General features: G+C 38.8%; 1 protein-coding gene across 2 annotated transcripts in view; it reads left to right on the plus strand.

Moving 5' to 3' along the window:
• The window catches only part of slc30a7 (solute carrier family 30 member 7), a 69,764-nt gene that overhangs the window by 39,729 nt on the left and 5,260 nt on the right, over positions 1–24,775 (plus strand). For both annotated transcript variants that reach the window (XM_063063931.1, XM_063063932.1), the window contains exons 6-8: positions 147–335; positions 2,808–2,864; positions 3,373–3,508. In XM_063063931.1, coding sequence (XP_062920001.1) covers positions 147–335; positions 2,808–2,864; positions 3,373–3,508 — 382 coding nt within the window. The remainder of the gene's footprint in view (positions 1–146; positions 336–2,807; positions 2,865–3,372; positions 3,509–24,775) is intronic.

The following is a 24,775-nucleotide window of genomic DNA, read 5'->3' on the forward strand; positions in this document are numbered from 1 at the left end:
TATTGAATGACACTGCAGTATGGCATGCTATTCCCATTTCATATTTTAAAACAGTTAATGATGACATTGTACATTTGTGTGTAAGTTTGTTTATCAGATTCAAAGATGTGCATTATTTTTTTCTGTAAACATTTTTGTTGCATTAGGTCACGGCCATAGTCATTCACTCTTCAATGGAGGAATTCATGGGCTGAATCATGGACATAGTCATGGTGGACACAGTCACAGCCATAATTATGAGCATCGATCTATACATTCCCATGAACATGGGCATTCCCATGAACATGGACATTCCCACGGGCATGGACATTCCCACACTCAGGAACACTGCCATGGTGAGTTATCTCTTTCAAGTCTCCATGGAGCTAAAGTTACCTTGGCTAAAATATAGAAAGCCAGTATGTTTCCTTAATTTTTGTGTTTGAGTTTTTCTCCAGTTATGTATTGTACTAGACTCTTCATAAAAAATTATTAAATGTCTTGATATGGGTTCTTGCTTTGTTAGATGTCCAGTATCAGGTGATTACTGTCTAAAATGCATTCCAACAAATAATTCAAACAACAGGAACTCTGCAGATGCTGGAAATTCAAGCAACATACATCAAAGTTGCTGGTGAACGCAGCAGGCCAAGCAGCATCTATAGGAAGAGGCGCAGTCGACGTTTCAGGCCGAGACCCTTCGTCTGACGAAGGGTCTCGGCCTGAAACGTCGACTGCGCCTCTTCCTATAGATGCTGCTTGGCCTGCTGCGTTCACCAGCAACTTTGATGTATGTTGTTCCAACAATTAATTCCTTTTGTTTCATCATCCTCAGGACAATGACTGACTAACATGTTCATAGGTCATACAGAAATCTCAGGAAGATTTGATTCAACTCTCCAAGAATGAATAGCTGAATCATAATCTATGTTATTTTGATGCCTCTTCAGCTCTTTTTCTTTAATCCACCTGTCTAGTCTAATATTGAATGCTGACATATTGCTATCTCAGCTAGAAAGCCTGAAAAATGCTATCTATCATCTGAAGAATTATATTGTCCCTTCCTTAAACTTATTCTTACAACCTTGCAATACATGTTTATCTTAATCATTTTCCTGTGCTCTCTCCCACCCTTCCATAATGTAATATAATTTTGCTATATTTTCATATTTTTCATTTGATCTGGAATGTGCTCCCTGGCCCATCAACCTGTGCCAGTTCTCAGCCCACTCCTTTCAGCCCCATTCCTCCAGTTATTTCCCTAAAATCTATTATTTTGCAGCCCATCAGCTCCATCATTTTCCTGTTGCCCACCTGTGCTAGAGGGCTAGTATTCACCCACCAGCATGTCTTTTAGAAGTAGGAGGAAACCAGAGTACTTGGAAGTAAACCTCATTGTCACAGGGAGACTGTATTCAAGGTCAAGATAAAGCTCGAGTCCCTGGAGCTCAGTTTTACTGCATAATCCTGCTGAGTAAATTACTGCATAATGATACAGTGTATCTGTACTTACTTTTCTCCAAACAAGCCAACATTCTAATAAATCTGTATTTTACTCTTCTTGAAACCTGTTTCTTTCCTGCGTTAGGAAGGATATTGTACCTGAACTCTGCATTCTGGTTGAGATTTTATGATTAATTAAACAATGTTGTGCAAAATTTTGTAAACAGAATTGAGTAAACAAATAATTATTTAGATAAATTAACTAATGTTTGGCATCCATTGTATGAGTTTTGGGGAACTGCTGCATTTTGTGCTCTGATGCCGTACTCCACAAGGTGTCATCAAACACTGTTTACAAAAGCCCAGTGAAGGACATTGGCACATTTGAGCTTTCCGTGTGTTTGAGAGGATCCTGAGCTTAGTGAAATGTTAATGCAGTCCATGAGGTGCAAATATCAAAGTGGCTTAGATTTTCATTTTTTGCAGGCCACTGAATGAGTTTATGAAATGTGAATCGATATCAAACTATTAGCATTGAAAGCCTAGTTATATGTAAGCAATGCAGTTTGACTGAGGTATTGGTAAGGTGGGTGATGTGAGCTAATCATAACTTAGTGCCTTAAGCAGAAATGGAAGTAATTGTATTTTAACTACTATATTTGGAATATTTTGTTGGAAGAGCCAAGTAGTATGTGATTTGTAGACAGCGATTTCAAGCATATTTTAAATAGTAATTTTGTGCAAGTTTGAAGGTTAGATCAATCATTCTTCTCATTCTCTATTTTTAATTTGAGAGAAAGATGCGTAAATGAAACATGCAGTTCTCTTCTGTACAGCTCTTTAAACTCAAGGAATAAAGCGTCTCAACTTGGATGCAACTATGAATTGCTTGCCAGTTTATTACACAAAAGCTGCAGCAGCAACCTAGTGCTTAGCTTTCCTGTTGGTGGCGCTTTGGTCAAGTTAGAGGTTTCATACTACGTGGAAAAGTAATTCAATTTGTATCCGTATCATGGTGAAATATCAACAGAGTGAATTGGGATCATTACCTTTTGAGGTGCATTTCACTGTTGAATTCATTATTTGCTTATGCTGGCTATATGATCAGTTATGGGCAGTGCTGATTGCCTGTCTCTTGCACTCACCTTTCCCCCCGCCCCCACACCCCCTCATAAACTCACAATCACTTGGTTTGTTGAATTATCTAATTACTGACATTCCTGTTAACCATTATCTTAGGAAGCTATTGACCAGGTATTGGTTTATCAGTTTTGGTGACATCTAGAACTCTTAAATTATGTAACTGCAGCAGCTCATTAGCAATTTTCTTTCAATGTATGTTACAGATTTTACAATTATAAATTCTGTGTTTTTTTTCTGTACAGAAGACCATCAGTGTGATACACTTCAAGCAAAAGGGTCCAATAGGCAGATTTTAGAAGGTTTGTGAATTATAAGATGAGCTCTATTTGTCACATGTACGTGAAAACATACAATGGAATCTGTTGTTTGTGGCAGTGACCATCGCAGTCGAGGATGTGCTGGGGACAGCCCTCAAGTGTTGCTGTGCTTCCAGTTCCAAAAGCCTGCCCACAACTTACTAAACCTTCCTAACCCATACTGCTTTGGAATGTGGGAGGAAACCACAGCACTGGAGGAAACCCACGCGGTCACAGGGAGAACGTACAAACTCCTTACAGACAGCGGCACAATTGAAACCAGGTCACTGGTGCTGTGAAATGCTAGGGTGCCACTTCATTTTGTATAAAGTTGTCGCAGATTCTTCATTATACCTTTAGCCAAAAAGATCGTAAGTAATCTAAAACGTTTTTTTTTAAACCACTTGGTCCTTCTCTAAATATAGAAGAAACTCAGTGAATTTTTTAATATATAAATCAAAACTGATATTTCATGAAAACATAAGAATTTCTTCCACTCTTGTCATTATAGGCGTCTTTCTGCATATTGTAGCAGACACTCTTGGCAGTATAGGTGTTATAATATCTGCCCTTCTGATGCAGAACTATGGCCTTATGATAGCAGATCCTATCTGCTCCATGTTGATTTCTTTCCTTATAGGAATAAGGTAAGTTATTTGGGGTTTCTATATTACTAATCTGTTGTTAAGTTTTTGGCCTATATAAGATGCAAATGTTGCCTATAAAGCATTGTTGTTGCTGAACTTTTACTAAGATGGTATTAACAATATTTGTGTTTTAAACTACTACATGAGAAAATAAGCCACCATGTTGATGCACTTGGACAACACCTGACATCTTTTTTTTTCTCATCCCTGCGCCCATGGAATGGTTACAGAGTTCATTTGCTCTGTAGGTCTGTGCTGCTTCCATGGAAGAACGGTGTGGTTACAGTTCCACTACCTGTCCTCATTCTATAACCTACCAAATTCTTTCAGATACTCACCCAGGTCCACTTTGAATGTTCTCTTAAAACTTCAGGCCTTGTGATTACAATTTCCTAAACGTTCTCCCATTGAAAAGACACCTGGCAGTCTCATTTCCCAGTATAAGTTCCAGTATGACTCTTTTACCTTGTCTAACCCTTTTGTACCAAGAAGGTCTGGGCTTATATTAGGGAAGCTGAAATCACCCACCACGACAGTGCTGTTTGTTTTTGCACTTTTTCCTAACCTGACTTCATTTTATTCCTCAATGTCCAGGTGGTTATTGGGGGATTTATAGTATAATCACAAGAGTGATTGTACCCTTCTTATTTTTGAATTCTATCCATATAGCCTCAGTGGATGAGTTCTCTGTTATGTCCCTTCTGAGTACAGCCTTGATATTCATCTTTTCCCTTCTCCCTGTTTCTTCTAAAACATCAAAACCCCTGAAACTGGCTGTTTTAATAGCCTGATATTCGTAATATTTCTTTTACCTCTTCTACTTACTCTCTTGGTAATTTGGAGAGTTCTGACTCTAATTTCCCTAGGCAAGAGAATTAGCCTAGACTGCAGCTGAAACATCTCCACCTTAAAAGCTTCCCTCCCAATTACAGTTTTGACAACCATCCAACTAAGCCAGGGTAGATCTGATTCAATCTCGTTTCAATGGTCCTTTGAATATTCTTACCTGGGAGTGTTCCATATCCTTTTTGCATTGCTGAGCTAAACATGGTATTTTTGTTGTCTCCTGTATGTCCCCCATTGATAACCTGCGCATTTGGCTTTGTTCATTTCCCAGAACCGAGTCCAGCAATGACTTTCTAGTTGGGCCAAAAACATGCTGATTAAATCAGCTGTCCTGGGGAATTCAGAAATTCCTCCCAGCTCTTTGCTCCTTTGCAATTCCAGTCTATATTTATGTAGTTTAAAAACCCCAGGATCTTTGTTTTTTTCCCCCTACATTTGTAATTTCCATGTGGATTTGCTCCTCAGTATCCTTACTGTTAGTTGGCAGCCTATAGAATAATTTGGTTAGTGTAATTGTGCCTTGAATGTTTCAGAATATTGTGGTGCTGGAGAGACAATATTTTTCCTAATCATTACTGCCACTCTTCTCCCTTTCTTCCTTTTCTTTCCTGAATACTCTGTACTAATTAAGTCAGTTCCCGTGCACTACCTGATTGCCATTCAGACAAAAATAAACAATCACCTATTCTTTTTTTGCCTTCACTTTCTTGCGATGCAGGGTGAGTGGCAACCATAGTGATTGAGCTCTTCTGCTGATAATAACTTCCTGCACCTGTAGTTGTCGAGGATGTGAGAAACATCCTGGAGTTCCCAAGTGACAGAGGATGTGAATTCCATGGGTCTGAATCACTTTGTCGTAGTTTTGTTTATTAAATTACTTCACTTAATAGATTTTTTAAAAAGCACTTAAAGAGCTGTTACTATTGAATTAGTAACTTCCTCTTTTTCTTAAACTCCTGCAATTTTTAAAAAACTAACTGGGAAACTTGCCACACCAAAACCCCTCTTCCCCCATTTCCATTGGGTCAGTTTCCTACAGTGGGTGAATGCTGCTCAGTTTCATTGTTCTTTCTAACATTCAACATTTTTGTAGGTATTAGGCTTCCTAAAGTGTTTTCATGTCTACTAGCTATGCAGCCCTTCCTCTTTAGTCACTCAGCCTTTTCTAGCTGCGTTGCTCACTATCTCTTCCACCCCACCTCCCAACTGACCTTAGTTATTTTTATTTAGTTTGGCAATGAAGTTGATAAATACATTTTGTACAAGGATATTTGGAAAGTACATTAAAAGTAAATAGTAATTTACTTTTTCCCTTAGTGTTGCCAGCTGCTATCAAAGGCCCATTACTTCACATGGTAACAAACATTTACACTGTCAGCTCTCTACACTTTTAAACTTACTATTTGGTTTGCAGTGTAAAGGAAAGGTAATGATACACCTGGGCTACTAAGAGAAAAGGGAGATAGTTTCAAGTTCTGGCTCCACTTCATTTTTGTTTTCCAGACTTTGCCTAGTACCCATTTGCTAGGCACTACTTTCTCTTTATTGGCATCTTTAACCACTCTTAATGTAAGGAACCTCCCTAATTCTTCTGCACCATGTTACTTTAGCATTTCAGTGCTTCCAGATTAGTGCAGTAGAATTTCAGAGACTTGCCACTGGGTTTCAAGACGCCCCACTATCAAACCTGCACTATCCTGATGCAGGGTTTTGGCCCAAAACACTGACAATTTCTTTCCTCCCACAACTGCTGCTTGACCCACTGAGTTCTTCCAGCAGATTTTATGTTACTACCAAACCTCTAAACTATTTGCTGATGGTGTCACGGTGGGCTCCTCCTTCCATCATTCCCAAATATCTGAATTACTTATTTCTTGTACCTTAACAAGTTCTTCCTATTCCTCTAACATTTGGTGCATTATTCCAATGGCTGAAATCTGCTACCATTACTGGTGGATGCTGAAGGATAACCACCAGTCCTTCCAGATTAATGCCAGAATGAACAAATCTTCCTACATAATTTTTTGGGTCACCTGCTTACGTTTTTAACCATTGATAGCACTTTCTTACGTGCTCTTTCTCTAGCCAGTTAAATACTTTATCCGATTTAGTTTCTTGATTTACCTTGAATATTGTAGTTCATTTTTGTCATATTTATGTACATATAACTGTTATAAAATCTTCCACAAAATTTTGTATTTTGTTTTACATTAAAAATGAATTAAGGTTGTAAGTCTATATTTAGGACCGTTGAAATAATATCAAAAATATCTTTCCAATATTTCTCCAACAAGGGACATGACCAAAACATGTGGGTTAAAGAAGCTATCTCGAAATGACATCTGTCACATATTGGATTAATATGAGAGTAATAACGAGATAGTTTATCTTTGGACATATCAGCCCTGTGCACTACTTTAAACTGTATCAACCTATGCTTAGCACATACAGAGGATGAATTCACTAACTGAAGAATTTTTCCCCATTTTTCAGTCGGTATATTAATCTCAAGTTCTCTCTCCCAGTCAGCTTTAATTTTATTAGAAGTATCAGGACATAAATTCATAATTATATATAATTGCTACTACACTTTTCTGAGAGAGATGTAAATCTAAGATTTTTTCCAAAGTGTCCATTGGATATGGGTGTGGAAAATTAGGAGAGACAGTAATTAAAAAGTTTCTAATCTGTCGATATCTAAAAAAGTGAGATCTGGGTAAGTTATATTTATTAGAGAGTTGATCAAAAGACATAAAACAATTATCCAAAAATAAATCGCGAAAAGATATTATACCTTTGGTTTTCCAATCAAAGTAAGCTTGATCCATCGTGGAAGGTTGAAAAAGAAAATTTGATATAATGGGACTCGCTAGAATAAATTGATTAAACCCAAAAAATCTTCGGAATTGAAACCATATACGTAAAGTATGCTTAACTATTGGGTTGTTCATTTGTTTATATGATTTAAAAGAAGTAAAAGGAAGTAAAGTTCCTAAAACCGAACCCAAGGAAAACCCTTGTAATGAATTAGATTCAAGATTTACCCAATGAGGGTTTAAAGATGCGTCCAAATCTTGTAACCAAAATTTTAAATATCGAATATTAATTGCCCAGTAATAGAATCTAAAATTCGGGAGGGCGAGCCCCCCCTCCTTTTTAGATTTCTGTAGATACCTTTTACCTAACCTAGGATTTTTATTCTGCCAAATATATGAGGAAATTACTGCTATCTTTGGACTACCAATGATAGACTTAAATAATTTAACCTCTTCATCACGAAGGATGATTGCATTTCTTACTTTAATGGCTAGAAGGTCCATTTTGTTGAATTGGAAAGAGATTAACCCTCCTAAGGTATTTCATTGGTTTTCACAAACTATGGTGTGTTTGAATTTGGAGAAAATTAGAAGTGCAGTTTATGACCCTTCCATTAGATTTGAAAAAACTTGGAGGCCATTCATTCAGCATTTTCATTTGATGTAATTTGATCATTTCCAAACTTGTTTTATCACTCTGTACTGTTGTTGGAGGGGAATGGAGTCGTTGACACTGTTTTCTTCTTTTCCATTTTTAACTTGTTAGTTTTGCCCAAGTCTTTTAGTTTAGTTGATTAATTTTGTTTTTCTTTGGGGATGGGGTTTTTTTTTTTGGTTTTGTTTTTTTTCTTTTTCATGATTTTTTTCCAGTTTTTTTTGACTTGTATTATCTGTTGTCAGTTCTACATGATTGGGAGCTTTGTTAATTTACACTTTGATTTTACAATTACTTTTTTTAAGTGTAATAATATATCTCCTATTTGTATTATTGCTATGTTTTGTTTCTATATTTTGAAATTAATAAAAAGATTGAAAAAGAAAGAAAAATGAATTAAGGCCAGCAGAGTAGTTCTATGACCAGCAAAAATTATTATTACTACTGTGGGTTGATCATAGCTGAAGGATAAAGAATCAAAAAGTCAAAGAACCTCGTAGCAGCTCTATTCAATTTAATTTTATATCTGTGTTGCCTTTTTTGTTTTGCAAATTTCAGATCTATTAACACTGCATCCTTTCACTGGGCTGTATTTAGCATAGGTTCTGTTCCTGCAATACTTTTAGTTTTGTTCGTTTCCCAACTAGAGGGAATATTTTGATTATAATGATGAAGATGAGTGAGGGTGGTGTGATATTCATTTAATTGGATGATTGTGGGATTGAATCTCATCCTCCTGATTTAAGCATTGTGTTGATCCTGCAGTACAGCACTGATGTGCTGCAGCTCCAGTGTCTTTGGTTAAGATTAAATTGAGGACTCACCTGTGATGTGGAGTGGCTGCATAAGATCACATAAAACTTGGTCGGTAATACATAATGCCCCACCCAAAGGTTATCCATCAAATAGATTTATTATTAATTTTTCATTTGTTATCTGAGGGTCCTTGTACAGAAGGAGATTGACTAGTAACTGCACTTAAAAGTAGTTAATTGCCATAAAAAATCTTGGGCCATGCTGGGGAAGGGGAAGTGAAAGGACAGGCATGTATGCACGATTTGAACAAACTGAACTGGATTTCAGAAATGTTTCAGTTTTATTTTCCCTTGACATAAATTTTGAGTTTCATTTATTATATAAGTGTACTGTATGTTGCATAACAAGGGTTATTGGTATCAGCATGACCTGCCTGTGTGTTAGAACTGTATAAATTGATTTCTTCTAATTTGGAAAAGCCAAATTCTACAACATGATTTCTTCATTCAGGAAGACTGATTTGCAGAAATCTAAGAAATAAGTTAATGCAGAAGGTTGTATTCCACTACAATTTCAGTAGGGCAGCATTGGGATTGAAATTGATGTACTCCCATATTTTGGAGAAATACATTTTGTTACTATATACTTTGTCTCTCAGATATTGGATAACTCGGTGAAAATTTTTTTCCCCTTTATCTTTTCATTGCAGCTTTTGGGTCTCATTTAGTTTTACTGTCTTTTTTTTTAAATTAGAAAAATATTGAAAGTTTTAATGTGTTTCTGTTTATAATATGAACTTGTAGTGGCACTGAGGTGCAGCTAGTAGTCTACAGAGCCAATGACTGACCTCAAGTGTTGTTTGTGTGAAATTGACACGTTCTCCCTGTGATTGTGTAGTTTACGTCTTGGAGCGTCAGTTTCTTCCAATATCCTTAAGAAGTGGTTTGGTAGACTCATGCAAATTGCTCTTGTGTAGGTGAATGGTAGAATCGGGAGCGAGTTAATAGAATAGGATTAATGTATAAGTGGTTATTAGTGTTATCTCAGTGGTCCAAAGGATCTGTCTCCGTGCTGTATATCTCTGTGAATTTGACTGATCAAATGCAATAAAACCCAACAATGTATCATCTTCAATGGTGTTGGACAGGCCGGTTTTATTTATTTAGAGACCCACACAGTAACAGGCCCTTCTGACCCAATGAGCCTGTGGCTGCCCAATTATGCCCATGTGACTCAATGAGCCAAATGGCCTAATTCTGTTCCTGTATCTTAATGGTCTTAACTTACTGACTTGTAGATCTTTAGAATGTGGGTGTGAACCAGGACACCTGGAGGAAATGGAACTAGTCACAGGGAGACTGTACAAACTCTTTACAAATAACAATGGAATTGAACCCAGGTCACTGGTGCTTGATAGCGGTAAGTTAACCTCTAAGCTATCATCTGAGCTATTGGATGTTACTCCTGTTTGTACTCCAACATAGAGCCACAAAACACTACAAATGTTGGAATCTGGAACAGCAACAAGAAGCTCAACAAAGTTGGTGGTCAGGCAACATCTGTGGAGTGAAAATGGACATTTGGCATTTCGGGTTAAGACCCTTCATCTGGACTGACCCTATCTCAAACCAAAGTGTTGACTGCCCATTTCCTCTCCGCAGATGTTGCCTGAACCATTGAATTCCCCCAGTAGTTAGAATTCTTTTTTTTAGGTGTTCCCAGTGATGTTGAAGAGGTTCTGGCATCCCATGACCAAGAACTGATAGATGAAGAGCTGATGCAATTGGAAGAGGAAAGGATAACAATCAAAACCGAATGTAGTAGCAAACAGACCGAAAGTGAAGTCGTCCAGGAGCAGAACGTGAAGCAACTGCGTGAGATTTTCGCTGCAATGATTGCAGAAAAGTATGATTTTAATTTTGAAAGGGTACGTCGGTTTAGGGCATATTTGCAAGTTGGTTTGAGTGCTTACAAAGAACTGTATGATAGAAAAATGCGCGAGGCTAGCAGTCAAGCAAGCCTTCAGCAGATGACGAACCTCGACCTTCGACATCAAGGCAGGCAGAGATAGAAAAAGATGACCTGCCTGCCCTGATCAATGAGATGACACCCCAGTGTCCCACCACCCCAGCCTCAGGGCTGCGGACAGGATAACTGATTCGCGGAGAATGCAGCGGTAGCCGGGACCCACCCAGCACATCTTTAAGAAAAAAAGCCAAAATAAACAAGCTAATTAATTAGGTGCTGCCCGGCACGTAATTGTCGGCCCAGATCAGAGGGGATTGCCGATTGCGTCGCCTCTGATCTGGATCGACATTTACGTGCCGGGCGGCCCCTAATTAGCTTGTTTATTTCAGCTTTTTTCTTGAAGATGTGCTGGGTTCGTCCTGGCTACCACTGCATTCTTTGCGGATCGGTATCGGTCGGCGGCCCAGAAGGTGGGGGCCACTGCGCCACCCCAAAGTCCGACTCAGCCTAACACACCATCATCAGTGTGCTCGATGTCTTCCGGATTCCAGTAAGTGATACTACACTGTACATTATTTCTACTTTATATAGGCTGTGTATTTTTATGTGTTATTTGATATGATTTGGCAGCTTCATAGCTTAAAGGTTACTGGAGAACGCTTGCGCCGTGTTTTTGCTGAGAGCGCTTGCGTGAGATTTTTCGCTACGGAGAACAGTGCAGGCAATGATGATAGAGAAGTATTTCTACTTTATATAGGCTGTGTATTTATCATATCATTCCTGCTTTTACTATATGTTACTGTTATTTTTGGTTTTATGTGTTACTTGGCAGGTTATTTTTGGGTCTGCGAATGCTCACAAATTTTTCCCATGTAAATAAATGGTAATTGCTTCTTCGCTTTACGACTTCCCGGCTTACGAACCGTTTCATAGGAACACTCTACCTTCGGATGACGGGGGAAACCTGTACTCGATCTACTGTTCGAGAATGAGACAGGGCAGGTGACCAAAGTTTGTGCAAGGGAACACTTTGCATCTAATGACCATAATGCCATTAGTTTCAATATAACTATGGAGAAGAATAGGTCTGGTCCTCGAATTGAGATTCCAAGTTGGACAGAGGCAAATTTTGATGGTATCAAAAGGGATCTGGCAAGTTTAGATTAGGACAGGGTGTTTTCAGGCAAAGGTATGCTTGATGTGTGGAAAGCCTTCAAAGGTGAAATTTTGAGAGTACAGAGTTTGTCTGTTGCTGTCAAAATAAAAGGCAAGGATAACAGGTTTAGGGAACCTTGGTTTTCAAGCGATATTAAGGCCCTGGTTAGGAAGAAGTGGGTACATAGCAGGCAAAGGCAGGAAGGAACAAATGAGGTACTTGAGTGTAAGAAATGTAAGAGAACACTTAAGAAGGAAATCAGGAGGGCTAAAAGAAAGCATGTGGTTGCTCTAGCCGACAAGGTGAAAGAGAATCCCAGGGGTTTCTACAAATATACTAAGAGCAAAAGGATTGCAAGGGACAAAGTTGGTTCTCTTGAAGATCTGAATGATCGTCTACTCGTGGAGCCAAAAGAGATGGGGGAGTCTTAAATGAATTTTTTGCAACTGTATTTTCTTGCAGACAGACAGAGAAGTGAAGCAAAATAGCAGTGAGGTATGGACTGTATACAGATCACCGAGGAGGAGATGTTTGCTGTCTAGAGGCAAATTAAGGTGGATAAATCCCCAGGGCCTGACAAGGTATGTTTCCCTCAGACCTTGTGGAAAGCTAGTGCAGAAATTGCAGGTGCGCTAGGAGGGAGATTTAAAACATCCTTAGCAACAGGTGAGATGCTGGAGGATTGGAGAATAGTTAATGTTCTGTTGTTTAAGAAAGGCTCTAAAAGAAAGCCAGGAAATTATTGTACAGTAAGGCTGACATCAGTAGTAGGTAAATTATTGGAAGCTGCTCTAAGGGATCAGATTTGGATATATGGGGATTGATTAAGGATAGTCAACATGGCTTTGTATGTGGTAGGTCGTGCCTAACCAGTCAGAGTTTTTTGAGGAAGTTACCAGAAAAGTTCATAAAGATGAGAAAAGTAGATGTTGTTTATGTAGTCTTTAGCAAGACCATTGACAAGGTCCTGCTTGGCAGTTTGGTCAAGAAGGTTCAGTCGTTTGATATTCTGGATGAAGTAATAAATTAAATTAGACATTGGCTTCGTGGGAAAAGCCCCAGAGTGGAAGTAGATGGTTGCCTTTCTGACTGGAGGCCTGTTGTGCTTCAGGGATTGGTATTGGGTCTGTTGTTGCTTGTCATCTATATCAATGATCTGGATGAAATGTTGTAAACTGGATCAGGAAATTTGCGGATTACACCAAAATTGGGGGCGTAGTTGACAGTGAGGAAGGCAATCAAAGCTTGCAGCGGGATCTGGACCAGCTGGAAAAGTGGACTGAAAAATGGCAGGTGGAATTTAATGTAGAAAAGTGTGAGATGTTACACTTTGGGAGGACAAACCAGGGTAAGACTTGCAGTGTGCAGTGGAGCACTGATGAGAGTGGTAGAACAGAGGGATCTGCGAATTCAGCTTAATAATTCCTTGAAATTGGCGTCACAGGTAAACAGAGAACTTTTGGCACATTGGCCTTCATAAATCAAAGTATTGAGTACGGGAGTTGATTTGTTATGTTGAAGTTATATAAGATGTTGGTAAGGCCTAATTTGGAGTACTGTGTTTAGTTCTGGTCACCTAGCTATAGAAAAGGTAGCAATAAGATTGAAGTAGTGCAGAGAAAATTTACAAGGATGTTACCAGGACTTGAGGACCTGAGTTATAGGAAAAGGTTGAATAGCTTAGGACTTTATTCCCTAGAGCGTAGGGGAATGAGGAGAGATTTGATAGAGATAAAATTATGAGGGGTATCGATAGGGTAAATAAGACATAGCAGCAGAATCGGACCATTCAGCCCATTGAGTCTGCTCTGCCTTTCCAACGTGGCTGACCCTGGATCCCACTTAACCCCATACATCTGCCTTCTCGCCATAACCTTTGATGCCCTGACCAAACAGGAAACTATCAATTTTCGCTTGAACAGTTTTGGCCTCCACTGTTGTCTGGCAGAGCATTCCACAGATTCACTACTCCTTGTCTAAAAAAACTGTTCTAAAGGGTCGCCCCTCAATTTCAATATTCAGTAGATTTCAATGAGATCCCCCCCCCCATTCTTCTAAATTCCGGTGAGTACAGGCCCAAAGCTGCCAAAGGCTCCTCATTTGTTAACCCCTTCATTCCTGGAATCATCCTCGTGAAACCCCTCTGAACACTCTCCAATGACAACACACCCTTTCTGAGATGTGGGGCCCAAAACTGTTGACAGTATCCCAGTGTGGCTTGACTAGTGTCTTATAAAGCCTCAGCATTATCTCCTTGTTTTTATATTCTATTCCCCTTGAAATGAATGACAACATTGCATTTGCCTTCTTTACCACAGACTCAACCTGTAAATTAGCCTTCTGGAAGTCATGCATGAGGACTCCCAAGACCCTTTGCACCTCTAATGTTTGAATTTTCTCCCCATTTAGATAATGGTCTGCACTTTTTCCCTTCTACCAAAATGCATTACCATACATTCCTCAACACTGTATTACATCTGCCATTTTTTGCCTATTCTTCCAATTTGTCCAAGTCAATTGTGTTGCTTCCTCAACACTACCTACCCCTCCACGTATCTTTGTATCATCTGCAAACTTTGCCACAAAGCCATCAATTGTGTTATCTAAATCATTGACAAACAATGTGAAATACCCCTGAGGAACAGCACTAGTTACTGCAAGTGGGTTTTTTCCCCAGGTTGGGTAAGACTAGAACTGGAAGTCGTGGGTTAAGGTGAAAAATGAGCTATTTAAGGGGAACATGAGGGGCATCTTCTTCACTCAGGGTATTGAAGAGTGTGGAACGAGCTGCCGGTGGACGTAGTGGATTTGGTTTCAATTTAAACACTTAAGGAGAAATTTGGATAGGTACACGGATGGTAGTGGTATGGAGGGTTATGGTCTTGGGTACAGGTTGACAGGGCTAGGCCGATTAATAGTTTGGCATGGATAATGGGCCAAAGGACCTGTTTCTGTGCTGTAGTGTACTATGATTATGATATGAAAAATGTTCCAGTGAACTCGATCAGTTTAGTGGGAGTGTGGGAAAAGGAGCCCACTGAGTTTAGAGACAGCACAGGAGGCAGGGCCCTGATGGGGCTTGATGGTACACAGGAAACCAAGTCAAGTGAGCCAGATACCAAATCTATGAATTTCCAGAAAATGAAATAATGGATTATCACTGTTTTATTGTAAAGCTCTTAGTCTTCTATCCCTTCTCCACCCTTGCCCGCACTCGCAAAGAATACTTTTTCTTCAGATAAAATTTATGATGTGAATGTCAAACCAACGAAAGTAATAATTCAGATGTTGCCTCCTCCCCTCTGGACCTCTCGAGCAAAAGGATTATTCAGTTCATGACCAAGGCTTAATGAGAACTTTTATTCCCTACAATTTTTCTCAAAATTTATAAATACAAGTTTAGAAGATTGCTTATTTAAAATCAAAAATATTTTCCCCTAGTAATTATTCTGTTCAGAAGAAGACTGGCCAAATCTGTTGTCTTTCCCTACTTACAGCTGCAATTTTTGGCATGTGTGCCCCAAGCCAGTCCTTGAGTTCAGAAGGATGCGTTGAAAAGATAAATGACTTCCAGCTGTAACACATGTAGAGTTGTACATCCTTCCAGCTGTCTTCCATGTCCTTCCCTGTTCTTTGTGCTCAGGCTATTACGATGTAATGTACGGAGTTTTCCTGTAAATTACTTAAGCTGTGCTGGATTTAAAGAGTTTCAATTTTAGAACAAGGCAGTATAGAAACTTTTTGACTGAAGAGAAAAACAGGGATAGAAACAGTAATGGGAGATTGGATTAACGTAAAAATCAGATAGGGACAAAATGACCATTGATGGTATCAGTGACTATTATTTCATTGTTACTGCATAGTCGTAGTCATTTTTCTTTGAAATGCTTTACTTTTCACTACAAAAATGCTGTACTGTATCAGGATTAATAACTGAAATATCTGATTTTTTTAAACTAGTTACAGATAATTAACTTGCAAAGATAAATTGAACTTTAATCCTCTTCTCTTGAGGGTTAGTCAAAATCATCAGCTTACCACCAAATAAGCTTTAAATTAGTCAGATATTTTGTGTATTTCAAACATTAGATTTTATGATGAGCTTTATTCAGATTTGTGCATTTTTATAAATTGTTGGAATATTGTCTTGCACTTGCTAATTTTATTTAACATTTTGCCAATTTTTGGCATTTTGTTTAATTACTACTTGTAATTCTTCACAGCCATTTCCAATTAATTAAAGATATTAAGTGTTTTGTGCCTAGTAATGTGAACAAAATTGATAGTTTGTGAAGACATTTTCATCTAAACTTTATTTTTGTTATAGTAATCAAATAGAGAATATTTTTTCACAGTCTCCATTTCAGTCTTGTGAAAGCTCAAATTTGATGAATCATCTTGTACCTGTATTTATTGCAGTTAGGACAAGAGTCTCCAGTTTTCTAAGGTGCAAATTGTTACTTTTATTCTCTTGATGTATATAAAATACACATTGAATCATGTGTGTGCCGACTAGGTATGTAAACTCAACATCTTGTATTCAACTTTCAGATAAATTCTTCTTCCAGTCGGAGCTGGGATGCATTGCATCTGCAAAGTGTCAGATATCTCTGGGTTGCAATGCACTGATACTTAAAAATAACCACTAACCTATAAACATCTTTTCATAAGTTGTGTTTACCATCATACGTCAGGTCCAACTTGTTAACCAGCCCTGTTCTCAATGACCTATATTGACTCCTAGTACCCACACCTTTTATCACGTGTTTCATTATTGTTAATGGGACTTTATCAGCTGCCATGTTTCCTTACATTGCAATGGTAACTGGCTGAACAGTAAGTGGCTTCAGGCTTGTTTGTTGTATCTTTAGGATGTGTAGAGTTTGTTTAAGTTCAGCTTTTATTTTATTTCTTGCTCTTTTTGTAATATCTTATAGTTACTTGTGTTTAGGCTGTTCTGCTCTGAACTGTTATACTGCCATACTCCCATCTTCCCTTCATCCCACAATTGCGGCAGTATCTTCAGTTCTGTACACTCTGTGCTGTGCGGTTTCCTTCCTCACCTCCTCTGTCTCTTCAGTTCCTTCTTAAAAGATCCACCTTAAAACTCACCTCATTTACTAAGCTTTTGAATATCTCTTGTCTCATTGTTTACTAATTGGATCAAATAACTATAATTCATTAATTTGAATGATTTTGCTGAGCTGTGAAGAACTGATGTGGCACATTCTCAACTTGAAATATGTCTTCCCTTGCCCTTTAATGTTTCTTTGGGCTTGCCTGTTTTTAATATTACGAAATGTAATGCAATATCTAATCAACACACACAGAATGCTGGAGGAACTCAGCAAGCCAGGCAGCATCTATGGGGAGAAAAAATACAGTTGACGTTTCGGGCAGAGACCCTTCACCTGCTGAGTTCCTCTAGCATTCAGTGTGTGATGCTTGGATTTCCAGCATTTACAGATTTTCTGTTGTAAGCAATATCTAATCTTTGTGTGTACAGTATTCAAAATGTATAATATTTGAGCAGTCTTGGTTTTATGAAATAATTCAAAGGTGAAAAATAAATATTAATTCAGAATTGAAATACTTGGAAACTTCCATTTCTACTTTTGTTATACATCTGTAATTGTTCTAAATGTTAGGCAGTTTCACATCTTGCTTTGTTCCTGATTTGTAATGAAACTTATAGTTCCCCTGTAGCATTTTAAGCTGTATGCGTGTCTAGGGAAGTTGACCAATGTTCTGTCATGTTGTTTACAAGAGGGCACATGGTGCTTGAGAAGAAACCTGTTCTACATGTGTCCATCTGGTGATCTGATGTTCATCATCATGTGAAGTGGATTGCAATGGTGGTGTTGGTAAACTTGCTCTTTTCTATATTTAATTCAAGTTCACTTTATAGAAGTTGGTGCCTTGACAATGTAAAGAATGGATGCCAATATTCCTCATCAAAGAGCTGATGTCAAATACAAACTGCAGGAGGAAATCAGCAGGTCAGGCTGTATCCGAGGAAACAGATGGTTGACATTTTGGTTCACGACCCTGAGAATGGCAGAGTAAATGAATGAGAGGGAAGGGTGAGAGGAGGGCTGATAGGTTATGTTGGCATAGGCAGGTGGAGCAGGGGAGGGGATGTTTAGAAATTGATGGGTGGAATCAGGTTAGGAATAAACTAGGTAGTTGAAACCAAGTGGGAGAGGGCAGTGAAAGATAGAGACAGAAGCTGGCAGGTCCTAAGTGAAACTGGATATGGGAGATGTGGTCAGCAGGTTTAGCCTGATGAGAAAGCTAAGCTGAGAAAAAATAAAGTTGAGTGTGTGTGTGTGGGTGATAGACAGATAGACTGTGTGGAACAGGGTAATGAATCTAGATAACTGGGGTTGGGTGGGTGGGGGGGGAAGAGGAGTAAAAGCTTGAAAAGGAGAGAGAAAGAGAACCTAGGATGACTGCTAAGGGTGGGCAAAGCACACACATTGTGGATTTCCTGAACTTGGCAAGTTCAATGTTCATACCTTTGGGTTGTAGGCTAGCCAATTAATGTAATGTGATTTTTCTGCAACCTAATGGCAGTCTACAACCCAGTGCTATGAAACTAGAAAATTTATAGTTCATAAATCACTTTGCCTTTGTTCCAGTTCCACTCCTATTGCTCCACCCATGTTCTCATTCTGCCTTTTGCACCCCTTCCTCCCAACCCACCCTACTACTTGGTTCCATCTGCCCCTCACTCACACACCCATTCACCTAGGTTTCTTTCTTGGTCTACCCTTTGCATTCAATCCCCCATCGGGTTCCATCTGCACATCATCTGATTTCACCTGTCACCTTCCAGTCATTGTCTTTACCCTCTCCTTTCCCCTTCCATCCTCCCCCCAGCTGGGTTTATCTGTCCATTTATTTCCCCTTGTGTTTCCACCAATCACCCACCAGCCTAACTCTAAACTGTTCTCTTCCCGAACAACCAGTTCGTTATCTTCCACCTAGCCCGGTTCCAACTATTATTTACCAACTTGCCTGTCACCCCTTCCTCTCTCCTTATAGTGACTATCATCCCCTAGATGAAGGGTCTTGACCTGAACCATTCAGTATAAGGTTACCTCCACAGATGTTGTTTGACCTGCTGAATTTCAGCAGCAGTTTCTTTTCCTTTTTTTTCCCTCCAGATTCCAGCATCTTCACTGTCTTGTATCTCAAACCCAGTGAGTTTAGATCAATTAATTTATAAAATGGGTTAATAATGTGAACATTTTGGAGCAACAGAATCAGTAGCATGCAAACCAGTCATGAGATGCCAGCCTGGCAAAACTGTAATATGTGGTTGGAACACCCATAAAATGCTGGAGGAACTCAGCAGCTAAGTCAGCATCCATAAGAACGTTAGCGTTTCTGGTTTCAGGAAGGGGCAAGTAACCAATATGAGGTGTGGGGAGAGAAGGGAGTACAAGCTAGAAGGTGATAGGTGAAGCTAGGTGGGTGGGGGGAGGAGGGAATGAAATGAGAAGCTGGGTGGTGATAGTAGAAGAAGGAACCTGATAGAGAGTGGATCATGGGAGAAAGGGAAGGAGGGGGGCACTGGGGGAGGTGACAGGCAAATGAGAAGAGTAGAGGTAAGAAGGGTGCCAGAGTGGGGAATGGTGGAAAGGGAGAAGGTAGAAAATTATCATAAATTAGAGAAATCAATGTTCATGCTATCAGGTTAGAGGCTAGCCAGACGGAATATGAGGTGTTGATCCTCCAACCTGAGAGTGCCCTCATTGTGGCAGTATAGGAAGCCAAGTACCGACATATCAGAACGGCAATGGGGATTGGAATTAAAAAGGTTGGCCACCAGGAAATCCTGCTTGTTGCGGATGGAGTGAAGGTACTCAACAGAGCGGTCCCCCAATTTTTGTCGGGTCTCAACAATGTAGAGGGGGGTCCAATTAGGAGCACGGATACAGTAGGCAACCCCAACAGACTCACAGGTGAAGTATTACCTCACCTGGGAGGATTGTTTGGGGCCCGGAATGGAGGTGAGGGAGGAGTTAAATGGGCAGGTGTAGCACTTCCACTTGCAGGGATAAGTGCCAAGAAGGAGAGTAGTGGGGCAGGATCAATGGACAAGACAATGGAAACCTAGAGAGAGCAATCCCTGTGGAGAATGGGGGGGGGGAGGGGTGGCTGTGATGCAAGTAAAGATGTGTTCCATTCCCACTCCTAGCGGTCCACCTAATTGGAAGAAGATACACGTGGTTTTATGCGTGAAAGAGCAAAAACAGGAAAAGGACAGAGCTAAGCAATTTCACAATCTTAAGAAACTGCAGTGCTGCCATATTAATTGTAAATTAAAGAATGATGGGAATGTATGTAGGACCATTCACAACTGATCAGTGCCCTGAGTGTGAATGCTTAAGGCAAGGATGAAGCCATCTTAAAGGGGAAGTGCTGAGTGATCATCACCTGTTTCTTGTGTTGGAGAATCCCATGATCAGTCAGTTTGATTTGTTTATCAAGAAACTGCTGAGAGCAGTTTCCTGATGAAGACTATGTTACCAATCATATTCTTGCTCTAATACTGAAAATTTTCACTTGAATTAGATCTGAATGTAGATAAGCTGCTTTGGTACATTTCTCACATGTGGAAAATGGCCCAGATATATAATCCACAAAACAGGGGAAAAAAATCAGTGTGGCTACTCACAAAGCAGTCACTTACTTGCTCAATCCTGGAAGATGTCAGTACAGGTGCAATCAAACGGTGCCTATTTGTAACCTGTATTTTACTGTCATCTTCAGATTACATCTAAGCCACTCATTTCTACATAACACTGTAGTTGTAGTCTAAACATTGACTTAAGAACTGAATTACAGGTGAGATCAGATTGCCTGCCTTGACAGCAGGCACCATTTGACTGAATTTGACAGGAAGGTGCCTAGTAAAACTGAAGAAGGTGGGCATCTAAGGGAATAACACTCCAATGCACACAAAGCAAGTTAGCTGTATTTATTACAGGTCAATAATCTTGACTCCAGGAGGTGTACGTTAGTCAAGGTAGTGTGGCTTAAATATAACATCTTTGGGTAATTCATTCTGGCAGTACATGAAGTATAAGGATGGTATATTTTTCATTAGTATTTCTGATCTCTGAAAAATATATCATTTTTGATGTGCAAAATTCACCCAAAAGTATAAATTATGATTATTCCTACAACTTTACAATTCATATAATCTAATGATCCTGATACAGAAGATGGCATTCTACGCAATTTAACTGATGTGTTTTCATAAGCCATAGTCACTTTACGGTTGTGTCTTTTGAGGTTTTCATGTTGTTCATACACAGGATGTGGATGTAGCTGCTAAGTCTAGAATTTGTGTTCCAATTTATATTCAAAGGTGATTATAAGTTGCCGTCTTGAGCTACCAACTATCCTTGTAGAGAAAATACTCTCATGGTCCTTTTATGATTAGTAGTCTTGATTTTGTTGGTGTTAATATTGTTGTAAGAAGTTCAGGGATCTTGACTCGGCAGCAGTGAAGGAATAGTAACATATTTCTAAGTCTAGATATTTACAACATGGTGCACAATTGCAAGAATTAGCATTATCAAGCACCAGCTGTCTTTGATTCTCCTGAGTTCCATATTTGGGGGAGTGGGATGCAGTGAAAAAAACCCTGGCAAGTTACCGCATTGCATTTTGTGGATGTCAAAAGCCCATTAGCACAGGGCAACTGAAGTGGAAGGACTGAATGTTGGCAGATGCTTTGGCCTGGATGCTGTCTAATTTCTCAAGTGCAGCTGATTGCTGCACCAGGTAAACACCCTGTATCTTGCAAATGATGGAAAGACTTTGGAGAGCAATGTGGTTAGTAACCGCACTCTTGTAATCCCATTATTTATTTGCCTGGTCAATGATGACCATCAATCAGTCTGTTAATTGTTGAAAATTTGGCAATGATAAAACCAAAGTGCTTTGTAAATGGATAAGGCTGTAGGCTGGCATCTCTAAATCCATGTCATCTCTATCTCAGAACCACTTAATAATATCTAGCTCTCAGATCAAGCCTTTGTACAGCTGTCCTTGTCAGTATTTTGTTTGCCCATCAGGCTGTGAAGCATCCAGCGATGTCTATTTTCCTAGATGTGATCGAATAATTGGGTAGTGTAAGGGAGTATCAGATTATTTTACGATGAGTTGACGTAATTTGTAAGAAGTTTGGTTACAAGTTTCATAATGATATTGTTTATACATTACTTTGTAAAAATGATTTTAATTAACTGCTAGTTTCTGGGTGAAGATGTTTTATTTCAGCTGATGTACTCTAGGTTTTGAAGGAGCAAGTTTTGAAAAAAAAAAGGCAAGGTACATTCCAAAAGACTTAAGTTGAAATTATAACAAAGTAGCTGTTGTATATTTTGCATTTTGACTTGATTGCCTTGAGTCTGCTTGTTGAAGTTTTAAGTGTTATGTTTCACAGCACTTCCCCTTTTGTGGTTTATTGGTTAGACAACGCCTAGTATTCATGATTTGAAAAAAAAATCTGTTTCTTCTCGCTTTCTATGGGTATTGCAGTTTAAAAGAAGTAAATTCAATGATTTTGCCTTGGGTAATTGAAACAGTAATTATTCTCAACTCTTTTTGTTGTGGAACTGAGTGACTTGCGTTTCAGAGGTCAGATAAAAAATTTAAGGCATATGGAATATGGAATTAATGCAAGCAAGTGAGGTTAGTATAGATGCACATGATGGTTGACATGGACAGGGTGAGCTGAAGGGCCCTTTTCTGTGCTCTACGGCTTTAACTAATCCATTCTAGATTGAAATTAATTCAGACTAGATGAGTATGACAGATTTCCTTCCCTGAAGAACATTATAGTGTGGCTTCATGATAACTCTGTGGTTTGTTTTCTCTCCCTATATTTTTGACTGAATGTATGTACACTCAGTAGGCATTTTATTAGGTACAGGAGACGGATGGTAATGATGTAAGTGAACCCTGAGGCTACGCTCCAAGTTATCATTAACTCGTTCATTAAACCCGCTGAATGAATAGGCTTCATACTAAGTTTCTATAAGGCAAAGGTCCTCTGCCAGCCTAAATACCCTTTACATAACACCACATCCCAACAATAAATTTCATCAACTGGGTCCAGAAAACATCACTTTCAATATCTTGGGAGCCTACCTCTTAGTGAATACAGAATTCAGTAACAGAAATCACCAATGCACTTGCACGGTTTTTTGAAGATTAAGAGTATAATAGTTGGTTTGAAGTCACGGTCTCCTGATCTGTGATCCTCACCTTGCCATATGGTTTTGAGGTATGGATTACTTGAGCCAGCATTACAAAATATTGGAGAGTTTTCACCAATACTACTGCAAAATCCTCCAAACTCATTGCTGGACAATGAAATTGATCTTGGTATTTTCTGCCAGGCTGACATCATCACCATTGACAATTGTATTTACACTTGCTCCATTTCAATATATCATTCATACTCATGAAACCAGGCGTATCTCTGAAATTTACAGCAGCAGGTGTGTAAAAAGGGCCCAGAGGAAAATCAGGAACTCCAGCCACCCCAACCACAAACTGTTTCAGCTGCTTCCGTCTGGCAAACGGTACCACAGCATTAAAGACAGGGCCAACAGGCTACAGGACAGCTTTCACCAGGCCATCAGATTGATCAATACACATTGTACATTGTATCTCACTGTACATACATGTGTACAAAACAATTATGTATACTATCTTAGTGTTTGGGCAATGGAGCGATGGAGATGCAACATAAAAAATTTTTACTCCCTCATTGTGAGATGGATGTGAGAAATAAAATTCTATTCCAAAACACAGGATTGTAATTTACATATGAATGTTGGCAGGATGAACTCTTCAGTACACTTTCACCACTGTAATACTGCAAAATTTAAGTTTGTCTGTGATCAATGGGGACATTTTCATTGAGTATTTAATAAAGCCATAGTAGCAATTAGCCTGTTGCAGGTATTAAGAGAATACAGTCTATGCCAATCACTGGGGTGCCTCCAAGACTACAACCAGGAAAAAATATATTCAAAACACATGGGGTTATTTTAATTTAAAGTGAGCTGAGTTCCTTAGTTTCACTTGTTAAGTGGGCTACAGCAAACTAAAAGTGTAAGAAAGGTAATTTAATTATAATTACCAGAGTGAAATAAATGAGGGAATACTTTCAATATTAAATTATTAGGCAGGGTTTAATTGTGGCACAGCAAAGTTTAATTCATTTTCACAAAGTGAACATTAAGTAGGTTTTAAGGATTTAATTTTTTTTAATGTGGCAAGGACATTCATTCTGCACAGTAGAGGAATGTGGTTTATTTCCAATAACGAAAGTGATTATTATTGGTTACCTGAACCTTTTAAATTGTTTTCTTGTATAAATATTGCTTCATTTTACTGTTTTCTAACCATTAAGGGATTACATGTTCCTTCTAAAAAAAATTGTTTCATTATCTTGAATACAAAAGTAATTTTGTTGTCCAGATATGGCAGAAGTTACTGTTGCCCAAACTATAGCTAATTGGGATCCCTTAATAGTTTTTCAATCTTTCAGTTGAAAACAAGTGCAAAGTTGCTTTTCTCAACTTAAAACACTTATATTTTGCAGAAAAGGTGCGAATTTCAGACAAGCAAATCTGTTATCTGTGTGGTAAACTGTACATACAGCTCTAACATGTACCGTCATTTGAGTGATCTAGCAAGTCACACCCTGTATAAAATCTTAGTACTTTCACTCATATCTACATTATAGGTATTTCTGAGGGAGTATTAATTGTTCAGAAAATAATGACTTTCTGTAGGACGTTTGTGACCTTGCATTACTTAGTATTGATATATAATTTAAACAAAAGCTTTGTAGTCCTTTCATATGTCTTGTAGCCAGCAAACTGATACAGTCCTATGGTGAAGAAGCATTGCTTTGCTTGGAATCAAAAGTATTCATTCAGCTTCATCTGAAACAATAGATATGAATCAGTACCTACTGCAAGATAGTATAGTGCTGATGTGGACAGTATCAATCTGTATTAAAAAGTGTATTG

The sequence above is a fragment of the Mobula hypostoma genome, chromosome 12, assembly GCF_963921235.1.
Source record: "Mobula hypostoma chromosome 12, sMobHyp1.1, whole genome shotgun sequence".
In the NCBI taxonomy this organism is placed as follows: domain Eukaryota; kingdom Metazoa; phylum Chordata; class Chondrichthyes; order Myliobatiformes; family Myliobatidae; genus Mobula; species Mobula hypostoma.